This window comes from Crocodylus porosus, unplaced genomic scaffold (genome assembly GCF_001723895.1).
Source record: "Crocodylus porosus isolate Cpor-Errol unplaced genomic scaffold, CroPor_comp1, whole genome shotgun sequence".
NCBI lineage: Eukaryota > Metazoa > Chordata > Crocodylia > Crocodylidae > Crocodylus > Crocodylus porosus.
The window spans coordinates 46,667,560-46,682,280 of record NW_017728909.1 but is presented as its reverse complement, the minus strand read 5'-3'; the positions used below and the strand labels follow the sequence as shown (position 1 = coordinate 46,682,280).

The 14,721-nt window shown below is 40.6% G+C and overlaps 1 protein-coding gene across 1 annotated transcript in view; it reads right to left on the bottom strand.

The window, feature by feature from the left end:
- LHFPL2 (lipoma HMGIC fusion partner-like 2) overlaps positions 1–14,721 on the bottom strand; it is a 116,300-nt gene that overhangs the window by 26,333 nt on the left and 75,246 nt on the right. The window contains exon 3 of the mRNA XM_019532200.1: positions 3,236–4,009. Within this exon, the coding sequence (XP_019387745.1) occupies positions 3,236–3,665 (430 nt within the window). The 5' untranslated portion in view covers positions 3,666–4,009. The remainder of the gene's footprint in view (positions 1–3,235; positions 4,010–14,721) is intronic.

Here is a 14,721-nt window from a genome sequence, read left to right as displayed (position 1 = left end):
GAAATTGGAATCCTCGTAAATATTTTGGGAGGATATCAGGGGTGTAAACTCGGTTAGCTTTTCAAAGGATGCTTAAGTGATAGGTCCAAACACCCTCGCCTTATACAAAAAGACAAATATGTATATCTTACAAATATCCCTTTAATAAAAAAGGAATGTCACCCCTTCAAAACTCTGTGTGCCCTAGAAAACAAAGAAAGTGAAGAGCCAAAGCTTACTACTAGATATAGTTTGTAATCCAGTTCTGTGTATCAGCCCCATTTCTGGGGCTGGATTCCAAAAACAAAATGACTAGACCAAAACTACACATTTTTAAAAATTAAAATAAAGCCCTTTGCTGGTTTGTAGTTATCATCTAGATAAATGCATCTTAAGCCAAGATTGGGCCTGAAAGTATGGCCCTGTATTGTGGGTGGAGCACAAGCACAACACCTTTATTCTGGGCTTCAGGGCTTTGGTGGGGGAGAACCATAGTCACACAGCACCTCTCTCGGCCCGGGTGAGGAGTGGACCCATAGCCCGGTGCTGTTCTCGCCCCTTTGTGGGGAGGCTAGAATCCAGTGAGTGCTAACTTCAGAGACCTGGAGTTCCAGGAGTGCAGCTAAGCAAAGACTTTTCCATATTACCAGGTGACCTTGCACAACCACCCTGAACCAACATGTCTCTTTAGCCCTTAACTGAGCACAAAGCATAATAAAGTTACAAGAGTTTAAACTTGCAATCTGGTACCTCTCCTCATGGTGTAGTCAGTTGTGTAGTGCATGCACTGTTAGCAACATGAGTATTTAGTAGGGTGAGGCAAAATGGTTTGCTTAAAATGAGATTCAGTTCAAAGCTTCAGCCATCTCTGGACAAAAGTCTTTCTACAGTTTGAAAATACCTAGTCAAGAGCATAGCTTATAGGTGAAAGAGAAGAAGCCACTACAGATCCTAGAGAAGTGTAGTGAGAGAGGAGGAGCTGTTTATGGCATATATTAACATAACCAAGGCCTTTGACTCCATGAATTGTGAAGCCTTATGGAAGGCGCTGGCTAGGTTTGGTTGTCTGCTGAAGTTCATCAGCATCCTCAGGCTACTCCATGGTGGGATGACTGCCACAGTCCTTTGAAATGGATCAGGGACAGATCCACTTACCATCTGTGTTGGTGTCAAGCAGGGCTGTGTTATTGCCTCAACCCTTTTCTCCATCTATCTTGCTGTCATTTTGATTCTCATCCATGGCTGCCTTCCTCCCAGAACTGGGGTTGAGTATTGAATGGATGGTCAGCTTTACAACCTGTGGCGCCTTCACAGCAAAATAAAACTTACCAAGACTGGCATCACCAACCTTCAGTATGCTGATAACTGTGTTATTGTCATGCACAGAGACCGATCTGGAGTCTACCCTTGACCTTTTTTCAGGTGCCTATCATAGCCCGGAATCTCCCTTAATATTGGAAAGACCAAAATGCTCCACCAACCTGCCACAGCAGAAGCTGCTCCCCTCTCCTCACAAATCACCATTAGTGGAGAACCGCTGGAAGACACTGAGCATTTCCCATACCTCGGCAGCCACCTTTCCCAGTCAGTCAGCCTTGATGTAGTAATCAAACATAGGATTTGCTGTGCCAGCATATTCTTCAGAAAGCTGCTTTGCTGTGTCTTTACTGATCAAGATCTGCAGGTGGAAACTAAAATCCTGGTCTACAGTGTAGTGGTTATCCCCATGCTCCACTATGGGTATGAAACTATCGAAGCCACGTTAAGCACCTGCAACGGTTCCAACACTGTTACCTCAGGAAGATCCTCTGCATTACATGGGAAGATCGCTGCACCAATGCCAGCATCCTCTCTGCACCTAACATAACCAGCCCTGAGGCAAAGATCATGAAACATCAACTCTGCTGGGCTGGCCACTGTGTGTGGATGACTGACACTCATCTCCTGAAGCAAGTCCCCTTCTCTCAACTCAGTCATGGAGGACAGAGAAAGTGCTACAAGGACACCCTGAAAGCATACCTTAAGAAGGGTGGCTTCAACCTTACAAACTAGGAAATGTTGGATGGTAGTCTTAATGACACTGCACCATACATCAAGCTACAGCCCGCTTTGTAGAAATCCATCTTGCACAACATCCTGATCAACAGCTATGCCCTTCCCCCTTACCAACCCCTCCCCCCCCGCCCAAGGCACCGCCTGTCATATCTGTGGAAAAACTTGCAGAGCACGGATTGGACTCTTCAGCCATCTTAAAACTCACCGATAATTCCCCCTTTCCTTCCTCCTCCAGAAGACATCATCTTTATATCAAGGGATAGCCGAAGAAGAAGAGATTCCCCATAAGATCAGTGCAAATATTTTATCTGAAGTCCACAGCCCCTTCTGAGGAGATCATATCCAGAAGTGCATCATACAAACAATGTAACATGCCTGTGGTTTTCTATACTGCTTGTTAAGTAAAAACCATCTCACCTTCCTTTGGGAAGTGAAGAACTCAGCACACATTTTCGGCTCTCACTGTAACAGGATGCATTGTTAAGCTCCACAAAATATGCAAATTAAACCCAAACACCTTATCAAACTCAAAGGAAACAAATAAATTGCTTGAAGCCAATTCTTTTGTTTGTCAGAAATGGTTCTGTCACTTGGACACTGAACAGGTAACATCTGAAGATTTCAAATGCAACTGAGTGAGGGATTGCATTATTTCCATGAAGTACCCTGGGTCAAACAGTGGTCTTGAAAGAGTCCAGAGAACTCTCCCTGCATAAATGAGAGCTGGGCATGTAGACAGAATCTAGCCTTATGGCCTGTCTTTACTCTCACCACAATCCTGAAGCGCCAGACACAGACACAGCAAACTGCCTCCTGCCTAATGGAAAAATCATTAAAGCGGAGAGAGGGAGGGAGACTGTGTTCATGTTAGCCTTAGCTTTGCTTCTGTACTGTGAACAAAGGAGAGAAGTTTGAGTTACTGAAACAAACTTTTCAAACAGTGGAAAGACTTGAACAGCTATAAAAGGAACTTTGGCAAGTTCACTTTGGCACACAGCAAACTGCAATCCTGCTGCCAGGTCAATGTATTCCTGCTGGGTAGCTATTCAAACAGAACTTAGATCCTATAGGTCCACTTTTAGGAATTCATCTGAGTGTCTAATTAACATGACTTGTCGGTACACAGACCTGTATATTTCCTCCTAGATTCTTTCAGCAGAATAGCACCAAAACATTTTAGCTGCTGCCACATCACACCTACCTGCAATCCCTTGTAGCAGCCCACAGACATTAAAAATGCTTTTCTTCATTACACTCTGCACACACATAGTGAAGACAGACACAAATGCCACAGCACAGAGAATCATGATTCCCACAGCTAGGAAAATAGCAGTAGCCTGCCAGAATCCACTGGCAATCTCATTGAAGTTCTCTGCATAGGGGCCACAAAGCGTGTCTCGTCTGGAAACCTGCACATGGGAGATTCTGGTGCAACGCCCATAGATCCCCAAAGTTGGATGGTAAGGCTCCTGTGATCCTCCAGTCCTGTTGTCCGTATCCTCAGAATTCACAGGCTTGGCTTTGCCAATCAGCCAATCTGCACTCATGAAAGCTATGAGCTCTGCAAAAGCCACAACAATGCTCAGGAGTGTCCACAGCATTGAGCGACATGTTACAATGACATGACACATATTGATGTTCAGTGCTTGTGTTCAGTGAGGATGAGAGTCGGAGATCCAACACCAAGAGAAAAAAATTAAATAAATTAAAAAAAAAGAGACCCCAAAATGCTGTTTCTGTTCTGCTCTTTTAACTGTTTCACAATAGGTGGAATGGAGGATTTCTGAAGAAGTTAGCTGCCCAAAGTTTTGCAAGCAATCCACTCATTTGTTCCCAACGTCTAGCTTCTCCTTTCTTCTTCTCTGGATACTGAGTACTGAAGTACGTGTTTCTGTGTTAATATTCATACTGGCACATGACGTTACAATAGTGTGGGGGAGGGCACAAGGACTGCCCACTCTTTGACATCACACACCTAGATGAGAGAAAGGAGGAGAATATATTAGCAGTGAGAAAAAAGTCCCTCTTCTACCCCCGCAGCTCCCAAGAACACGCCAACAGTTTGCAAAGATCCAAATCAACATGTGACAATTCTAACAGGGGCCTGTCAAATCCAGCCTGCTGGAAACGGCCCAAGCTTCGCCTCAATAGAGTGATTAATCTCCTGCTGCACTGCTGGACTCACAGCATCTGTTCCATCCTAGCCTACTTGCAGTTGTTTGTCAAAGGCATTGCAAGCAAGGTCCCAGACACAGAAAGCAGCAACACCCACTCCAACTCCACACTGCCCTCCTCCCATTCAGACAACCGCTCTTGGCAGTTATCCACCAAAATGTTCATACAAATAGCAGTTTTTCTTAGCTGCATCCTTAGGTTGCTGCCTTGTCTTTGGTGCTGGGAGTTTGATCAAACCTCTGTTTGATTTGAAAATGACCAGCACAAGAGAAGTTACAATATCTACCACTGTGGAGGTACTTTGCATCTCATCATTAGTTAATACTAATAGTTAATGCTAATACTGGTAACCTTAATATGTGGCTGCAAAAATGCTGCAGGTTCAAGAGTCCTGGTCAGAGCCAAACAGCTAACAGCTTCTACTGCAGCTTCAGTGGGCTGTGCCTTTTCTCAGCACCCTCTCCGCTCCTCCTATCTGCCTCCCATCTTAAGTTATGCTGCAAGTATTCTTGACTGGCTGCCCCAGAGTGGCTGGTGCAATTTCTGGTATTGTACTGGTCTTCATACCAACAGAAACCAGAAAGAGGCAATACCTTGCTGTATTCCTAGTTTATTTCCACTGTTTCCTTAAAATTCGAAATGGAACCAGAACGTGTCATTTTACATGCTCTGAAGTATATCACTTGGTGCAGGGAGTGGGAAGGGGGCGGGGAGAAGAGATAAGGGCAAATCTGTTGAAGCTAACCATAATGACAACACTGGATTTTAAAATTTACTTTAAAAGATACTAGTGATCAACTGAACTTGATGACTAAAGAATCTAGAACCAAAATGATTTTTAATTGGCACTCAATAAAAGAAAGACCACTGATTATTACTACTGCTGTTGGTGTGTGAATTTTAGAGCATGCCACAAAGAAGCCACTACCATTTTTCTATCCCATGTTAAAGGAGTAAATACTGTCTACTGTGATCACAATAGGAAAACTCCCACTCTACCTTCAAAGCGTTCAGGAATTTACCCCACGAATTTTGCTCTCTTCTTTCCCATTACCAGAGAGTATCCCAGAAGGTCTGACCGTAGTGTTGTCCTTTTCACCTGCAGACTTCATGGGTGAGCTTATCAGGTATGTAGTTTCAAACTGCCACCGTCATACTGACAATTAAAACCTGCCTTATTCAGTCCTACATTACTGTTTCTGTAATATCTCTTCCCGGATGTTTTCACTTTTACACTTAACATGGCTAACAATAAACTTTGTATTTTTTCCACCCGTATTTTCTCCGCTGCCACTGGTAGTGAACTACAGATAAACAACTCAGAAAACAACATAAAACAGTTTAATCTGCTCTGAATGTGTTTGGCAATTAGGCAATGTATTTAATTTGCTTTATCGAATAATGCATTAAAAGGTAATTTGGGACATTTTCTTTAAAAAAAACTAGTAATAAAAAAAATATCTTTCAGTTAAGTTAAAAGTGTAATTAAAAATTGTTCAGTTCTCTAAAAAAGAGTGGGGAGATTTCAAGTAGGCTGATGTACTTATAACTTGAATACACCCTTTGTAATAACATACATTGAGAGATGCTGCATTAGTTTGCCAAAACTGAACTCTCTCAGTATTTCCACTTTAAATTGTAATTGGAAGGCTGTGAAAATCCATAACAATGCATTCTTCTCGTCAGCTACGAGGAACAGTCTAATAGAAAATCTCTCCGTTAGGAAAGTAAGCAGTCACATACAATTAAAAAAATATAAAATCCATATGTAAGTATAAATACTTTTACAACAATTATTATATACAGATACAAAATTTCAGTCTGGAATCAAGGAAAAAACAACAGGAAAAATAACAATTTAGCCATTAGCTGAACCTATGCATAACTGTTTACAGAAACTGAGAGAAGAGAACAAAGTTCATATTTACTTCATCGGGTGGATATTTCATATGAACGTTGGAAGGAAAAACCATTAAAATGCATGATTCATTACATACTGCACAGAGATAACAGCCTTTGCAGAAATTGGAAGGAAAGTCAGTACTGATAAATTTTTTGCTTCCTAGTTTTCTGCTTTTCGAAAGTAAATTAGCAAAACTTCCTATGTGGTAATGCCAAATCTTTCCCAAAAAACGGGCATATGTCTTAACTATATGCAGTTTTAATACACACATTATTGTAAATGGGTACTTTTACATTCATTCTTGTACAAGGGATATGCCCCCAAAATGGGAACACTGCTTTCCTAGAAAAGAAAAAAATTGCTAAACATTCAAATAACCAAAAAAGAGGATAACAGAAACTTAAGAAACTGCTGCATCAGATCAGACCAGGGACTAAATTATTCACAGTCATGTTTCTAACTGCTGCTCAATCCGGCTGCTTCTGGATATTTCAGAGGAAAATGCAAGAAAATTTTTACTGGAATAATAATGGAATAACTTTAGTCATTGAATGTTTCTTCCTAACTCACATAATATGTAGTTGGCTTGTGCCTTAAAGCATGATGGTTTATATCCTTCATTAAAATGGTCCCACTTAATGAAAGAGTGGATTTTTTTGGAATCCTCCTGACCACTTTGGCCTTCATGATATCTGGTACGTTCAAAGGCTAAATACACACTGTACAAAATATATTTCCTTTTTATGAGTTACAAATGTGATGTCTTTCATTTTCACTGAATGTCCTTTTAATACTCACATTAGAAAAAGGTATACAGAAATACTAATGGTATACAGAAATACTATAGCATTAATTAATCTGTCTCTTCTCATTTGCATCTTAAGATAGGATATCAAATAGCCCTATGTTTTAATTTTCCTTCATGTACATTCAGCAACACTTTTCATTGATTCATCCACAAGGACACCCAGGTCTCTTTCCTCAGCAATTACAGCAGTTAGTGTAGAACTTCACAATATAGAATTACTATTTAAAGCTTTTCCTTCTAATACAAGCTATCTTGCACTTGCAAATGAATTGCTTCTTCTCCAGCTAAGTTATTCCTCACACACTTTTCCAGTCACAACTAACCTAACTAATTCTGTATTACCTGTAGGTTCTTCCAGTTCTCTCTCCATTCTTTTTCCCCAGAACAATGGTATCCAGAACCTAGAGCCCCCTCTGTAATTGTCCTTCTGCCACAAACAAAGCAAATTATTCTTACTCTTAAGGGATGGACAGGTGAACATGATTATACCAAGTAAAAAGTAAGGGCAGGAGAGAGGACTTACAACACCTCATCTGCTCCACAGTAACTGTTTTGCATATCTGCTCACACACTTAACTTGCTGTATGTTGTTAATCTGTTCATACCCTTTGTTTCATTCTCATTCAGCCAATTTCTAGTATGTGGCAGAGTTTTATACTTCTTCTACCAGGACATTTCTTTATCTTAGTACCAAAATGACTCAAACTTTTTTGAAAATCCAAAAACATTATGTAAGTTAGCTGTTTATATACTTTTTGTGTTGACACATTTAAAATGCTTGATTAAGAAGCACATTTTTCTTCTTGTGTGATCATTTTGCCATTTAAGCCATTTCTCTGCATTATTTCCATTACTGTGTCATTCATACTTTAATACCTATTATGAGTACTGAGAGAAGTTATTTGGATAAAGGAGATGTGTCCACATCTGGAAAAACAACTTCTTGTACTACAAGCCCTAGTCTTAAATCATAAAGAAAGTTTATTCCATTTGGTTTGAAAAAGGACTCTTTGTTTGGGCTGCTTAGTGTTATGGAAAATACAAATCTAGTTTAAGACCATTGCAGGTATTAATTAATCTCTCACCACTGAGTTCTATACAACTGTTCAGAAGGGTAAAGGCTACATATTATCATTTTATATAAAACGAACTACCAAAAATATCACTCAAATTGCTGTCATCTCAAAAAGCTGCAGTTTTTAGAGGTAGATATCAGGCCTCTGCAACGCTCAGGTAGAGCAAAGCTAAGTCCAAGGTCTGCTAGCCAAGGAAAGCCAGCTCCTTCACCTTTACTCATCTTTTAACCAGAAAATATCATCTGTTCTTAAAAGCAGATTTTATGTAGAACATTCCAAAATGCAAAGCAGGTAGATGAAATTCAGACAGAAAACCATGCCTCTTCCTTTTTTTTTACCCAACCAAAAACAAATGAAAGCTTGAGACAGATCCAAATTTTAACATCTGAATCTGTCTTAATCTTAAAGTTTGGACATGTTGAGCTACAGGGATTTGCTTTGGCCTGCCATACAATCAGATTTGAACTTTGCAGCTGTTCCTTCCTGAGTCCGTTGCATAGTGTTGCTGTTTTTTTAAAAAAAGCCCTGTAAGCAAATTATTAAAATGACAAGGTAAGAGACCTGTGAGTACTTTCTAGAATGATTTGATGGCCTGTTCTATATGATCTTTTGTACTCTGAATCCCTTTACCAAAAGACAGAAGGTTCATGCTAAATCTTAGAACTCAACCCTTCCCTGTCCTACCCTAGTTCTGTCAACTCAAGAGAGAGAATAAATCATCTACAGAGAAGTGGCTTTTGGCTCACTTTAAACAAACAGCTGAATGGAGGGCCACACAGCTTGCTGAACCAGTCCCAAAGTATGAAACAACTGCAGTCACAATTAGATCTTTTCTTCTCATGGCTGGTAGAGTCCAAAACAAAATTATGCAGAGGAGTGTCTAAAGCTGGTTTACAAACTACAAGTTTGATCATCTTATCATGTATAATGAGCAAATACTTTAAAAGTCTTGGTTCAAATTTTCCTGAAATGTTTGTTAGCAGACAACATATTCTGAGATGACTTACAGCTGAAAGCAGAAGTAGCTGTTATTTATGCCAATGCTTTCAAGATCACTATTTAAACAAAGAAAGAAAGCTCATGCTCAAGGACTAAGTGCCCTTGAACACCCGAATCCAGGTGTATGTGAGATCACAAGTTTTGAGGTCCGCAGGGTGAGCTGATCACTATAGTATTCATTCTCCCTGAATTTTGGAAGAATAAGTGAGGAACTGATCAAAAGAGTGTTCCCAGGTCTTGAAGTCCAAAGGGGATCATTTAGATCATTTAAAATGGAAGGAAGATGAAAAAAATTATTCCTTTTCCAGATAAGAGTGATAAAACAGGAGCCATGGTATCTCTAAACTAAGAAACTAAGAATGGGAAAGGAGGGTGTAACTTCTTTTTCTCCTAGAAGACACAAAGGAAGAGAGAAGAGGAAAGAGATAATGTGAGAAAGCAAGAAAGAAGAATGCTTGAAATGTATTCTTGGCAAATGATGCTTGTTTGAAGAACAGAACTACCTTTCCTCCTTCCACTCCAGTTCTTTCAAAGTATGCCAGGGATTATTATTTGAAAAGGAAGTGCAAGGCAAGAATGCTCATTAACCATGCTCCTGTCATCCCCTGGCCCTCACACCTCAATGTGCTGCATAGGGAATCATGCATGAGAATCTCTGAGGTGACACTCATTAATACCATGTTAAAGGTGTACTCCTAGTTTTTTGCCCAGACTTCTGTATTTTTGGCTTTCAGATGTTGGAAGGAATGTACACACTACTTTCCATGGTGACAGAAGAGCTGAAATGAGAACTAGAATGAAGTTAAGTAAACGTCTGAGAAGGAGGTTTTAGGACAATGTTAATGCCAAAGATTTTCTGACACTCATGCTGCACTTTCTGATCTATAATAGGAAATGCATTTATAACACAGCAAAACAGGGTTTGCCAAGGGAAACCAGTCTAATATCTGCCAGACTTTGTTGATGCTCTCCTTCCTGCTTTACACTTTCACTCATAAAGACAGAAGTAAAGCTTTAAGCTGAAATGTAATAACTTAGTTGGAGAGCTACAGAGAGACAGACGGGATGACATAAGAGAAGGAAATATTCCAAATGAGCTTTATTCATTCTATTCCCACTAAAAACAACATACCATATAAGCAATATCACTTGTTACTTGGAAACCAGAAAGCAAAGTGTAAACTGGATGTAATGTGTTCAGTTAAAAAGTGCCAGTTATCTATTTATATCTACTGTAAATTTGCAAAGATTCTCTAAAATGTGCAGCATTTCAATATGCTTTTTGACAACCACCATACTCCTCTTAGAGGCAGCTACATTTCAGTTGTAAGTGAAGGAATGTCAGAAAACCATGTAATGCCTGTGAAGTGTTTTGACAGAAAGAATATGATATAAATGTAAGATATAAAACTGTTACACTTTACAAACTTGTTAAAACCCAGCTGACTTACCTTACCTGTTCTCACATTTCTTTTTGTTCCATTTGTAATGTTTGCTCTTTATTTCAGCTTCTTCCTGTCAAAGATGCAGCTTGCAGCAGTGGCACAGTCAGCTGTTTGCACTCCCAAATTATGTATGTATAGATTAGTAAATTAAAAGTGAGAGTGTCATCCTTAAAGCTGTGCCACAAGGCTGAGAGAAACACTTGTTCATTTTCTCTGGCTAACCTACTCTTCCTGATAATGTGATCATTCTATTAATACAAGAATTAAAGATACCAGCAAGCTCGCTTCCAGAAAAGAGTGCAGAGAAGACTGATGCCCAATTCAACTGCTTTGTTCAAGTTCTACTATTTTTCACAGAAAGGGTGAAATCCCAGACTCAGCCCAATCATAATACTCCCTTTAAGGATAATGGGACCAGTAATTCATCCAAAAATCTCTAAAAGAAAGGATTCTCAGGCCAATCATGGTAGTTTGAAAAATTGGGGTGTATTTCACACTTTCTTCACTTGAACAAACTTGGTATATTCTTGTGCTTTAGTGGAAGAGGTCAAGGTTTCTACAATTTTCATCCTCTCCAAATGTGAACTGAAAATTCTCAAGTAGAAAAATCTGTTCCATTGCCCCGTATTTATTTTTTGAATTCTTCAAACCTACAACCATTAATGTTATGTTTTGAAAACTTATTCCAGATATTGTATTCTGTAATTCCAAAATATATTAAAATTTATGAAGCAACAAAATGCTACAGTGTAGTATTTCTATTGTTGGTATCTCAAGTGAAAATTACAAATCATATAAAAAGTCATCACCATAGGGAACAATCTTGGCCTCAATCACTGATAGCCTAACTGTTCAGGAATTTACCAACGGGGAGTGGAATCATAAGGTTTTTTCTTTCACTCCAAATGAAGTCACTGAAGTCTCAAGATTCAAGATTCCCAGCTGAAGCACCCTTTTCTGGTTGCATATAATACCAGATCTGTCAAGCAGGTCTAAAAACTGATTTCCTTGTAATTAGCAAAAGCTTGTGGTACCTTTCAAGTCTAATTAATGTTCCTACAACTTTCAAATTAAAGAGGAGGAGGCCAAGATTTCACTAATTACATATGAAATTATTATTATTATTTATACTTAAATGCTTTACAGGCTCAATCTGGCAAGTATGTGAAGTCTTTTATTGTGTACAAGAAATTTATTCTCATCTATTAACTGTGAAAGATTCAAAGCTATTCTTCAATAACTTATGACTACTGTATGTTGACTTGGTTGAGATGTTTACTGTACAAGTATATTGGTATTATTGATTTGGGGCTGTTGGGAAATATAAGCAGGAAGCAAAATAACGCCTCAAGATATGTCACTTCTCAGCAAACCTGGGAGAACAGGGCTCAGTCTGCACACACAGGAGATCAGAACTGTGGCTGTTCTAAAAAGCAACAGTATCTCATCAGCAGGAGGTTTTTCTGGGGATCCAAATTCAGACAAACACACCTCTTGATGCGCCCGCAGAAGTTACACCTGCCTAGGTTACCTAACAGGATAGTAAACCTTTAAGACAAACATATATATAGACTGTTTTAAAATACTTTACCTCTAAATCTTTTCTTCCTGATCTTAAAATAACCAATATCTAGGGTACCACTGCCTATGGCTGGTCTTGGAGTAAAAGAATTACAGAATTCCAACACAGGCTAACTAAAGATGTGAGGTTGAAGTTTTGGTGGGGATATACTCAGACTGCAGGAAGGAGACAACATGCCTCTAGCATGTTGCAACAATTACATTTCCACCACGGGTCATTCAGTGCATATATTTATGAACAAATACATTGCTCTCTTCTTCCTTTCAGAATGTCTCTAGCTAGGACATCATGTTACCTGTACTTATTCATATTTTCTCCATTCAACTTACTTAGCATTACATAAAGCCTTTCTTTAATAAAATCCCTATAAAATTCAAGGGGAAGCATATCCCTTTTAGTTGAATTAGATCAACCAACTACAGGCAACTAAAAAGTATTATCACAACACTCTATAAACCTGTGAATCATGTGTGTACACCTAACAGTGCTAACATTGCATTGCACCTCTGAAAAATTTTCAACCTACTCCACAGTGCCATTGTACCCTGGCTGAAAATCACGGTGTTAGATAATCTACTAAATATGACCTCCTTGTTAGAATGCAGTGGTTAAGAGACCATATGCAGTTCCTGGAGATAAAAGCAAAGGAAATTGGAAAGTGTAACAGCTAATGTATACAGCAATAGTGAGATCATTACTGGAACACCATTTCTTATTCTGGCATCCAAACTTAAAAATGGATGTTGATATATTGGAAAGGGTTCAGAAAAAGCTAGAAGAATGATACATGCTCTGTGAAACCTGCCTTACAAAGAGAAACTAAAGCAGATTAGGCCTTTTGGTTCAACAGATTAATTCACCATCACTACAAGCCTTTAAACCAAGATTGGATGTATTTCTAAAAATTATGTTCTGACTCATGGAGAGTTTAAGCTTGAAAATCTGTAGTGTATTTCTGTGGCCTGTGGCCATGTCTACACATGTGTTTAACTGTAGTAGATTAATTAGCTGCGGAATAAAGTGTCACTGTTTACATGTGTGACAGTATTAGGCCTCAGTAAGCTAATTAACACTGCAGTAAGGCAGTACTATCTTACTGTGAGAGCCCAGAGGGCACTCACCAAAGGTGTGTCCCTGACCAGGGACAGGAATCACTTCACGCTGCGATGTCCAGGCTACAACGGGAACTCCTGACCCACACCAGCCCAGCTTTACCTCCGTGCCACTGAAGTGTATTGGAGCCAATCCACAGCACGGGCTATATCTGAAGGCCGGGGGCAGACCAGAAGGAAGAGGGACACCAAAGTAGCAGAGCCAGAAAGCCAAGGAGCCAGAAGGATGGGTGAGCCCTTGGTTTGACAGGGAGGTGGAGGTGACACCCTCACCGCAGGAGTGAAGAGGAGGGTAGCAGAGGCCAGCTAGTGGAAGGGGATGTGGGAAAAACCCCTGGGAATTGCAGAGGCAAGGGATCTACCCGAACCACTTGCTGCAGCAGGGGTTTTTTTGTACCTTTTCTTCCCCTTTGGCCTTGATCTCTCCTGTGGATGTCATTCAGCCAGTCGAAGAGTTCCAACCAAGGCCAGGAGTCTCCTCAGGAAGCGGGTCTCTAGAGAGGCTCTACAGCTGAGACGAAGGTAGGCAGGAACCCTGAACAGCGAGGACCGTGCCCCATCCCCAGCTAATCGCTCTGGAGGGAATCCCCTGCTGTGGAAGCGGCATTTGCCGGTAATTAAGCCCACTGCAGTTTAGCTTTAAAGTTCTGGGGAAGAGACCAGGGTGGGAAGGTGGACCGCTGAAGATCCTGGGAGAATGGCTCCAGGCAACAGGGCACCAGACCTTGCAGATGCCCAGAAGAAGAGGGCAAAGGCCAGAGGACTTTAAAAAAAAAAGAAATGTAAAGTAAAAAAAAAGAAGTGGAATTGGAAAGTGGGCTCGGGGCTGGTCCTTCCATCATTTCAGGTTCTGGGCTTCAGGTGCTGGGTAGCCCCTGTGATTGATCTAGGCGTGAGATGGGCAGTCACCACCTCCCTTTTACGAATCTCCTATATCATCAAAGTCATGGCAGGTGGGAAAAGAAAGGGTGCCAGATCTCACCCAGCTCAACTGTAGGGGCATAGCCACCCCAAGGGGCCAGTGAATGTCAGCAGGACATTGGGGTATATGTCCTTACATGGTGACTGCCCAACTCTTACACTGGGGTAATTTACTGTGATTAAATGCACCTGTAGATGCTGACCCCAGACATAAATTACACCTGGTCAGCCCAGTCAGCTGGGGTTCAGATTCCTGCCTGCTGACTAGCCACAAGGTTCCACACTTTCAGCACCCTCATGCCCCAGCCAGCACCTCTGCCACCACCTGATGCCTGGGGCTGACTCTCCCACCCCTGTGCCCCATGGCAACCCAGGCCTGCTCTGCCCCAGCTCAAATTGCTGCTGTTCTAGACACACATGAAGATGCTGCCCCTGGATGTAGTTTACTCTAGCTCAAATTGCTCCAGAGTTTATTGCTTCATATTAATTGCAAGTGTAGACACACTCTGTGTTATATATATTGGCATATTATACTAAATGAGCAAAATGGTCTCTTCTGACCTTAAAGTCTTTAAGAGGAGAAGGGGAGGAATAGGCTGCCATCGGACCTAGACAGCTTACAAGGGTGGGCAGATGAGAACAGGATGGGTTTCAACACTGACAAGT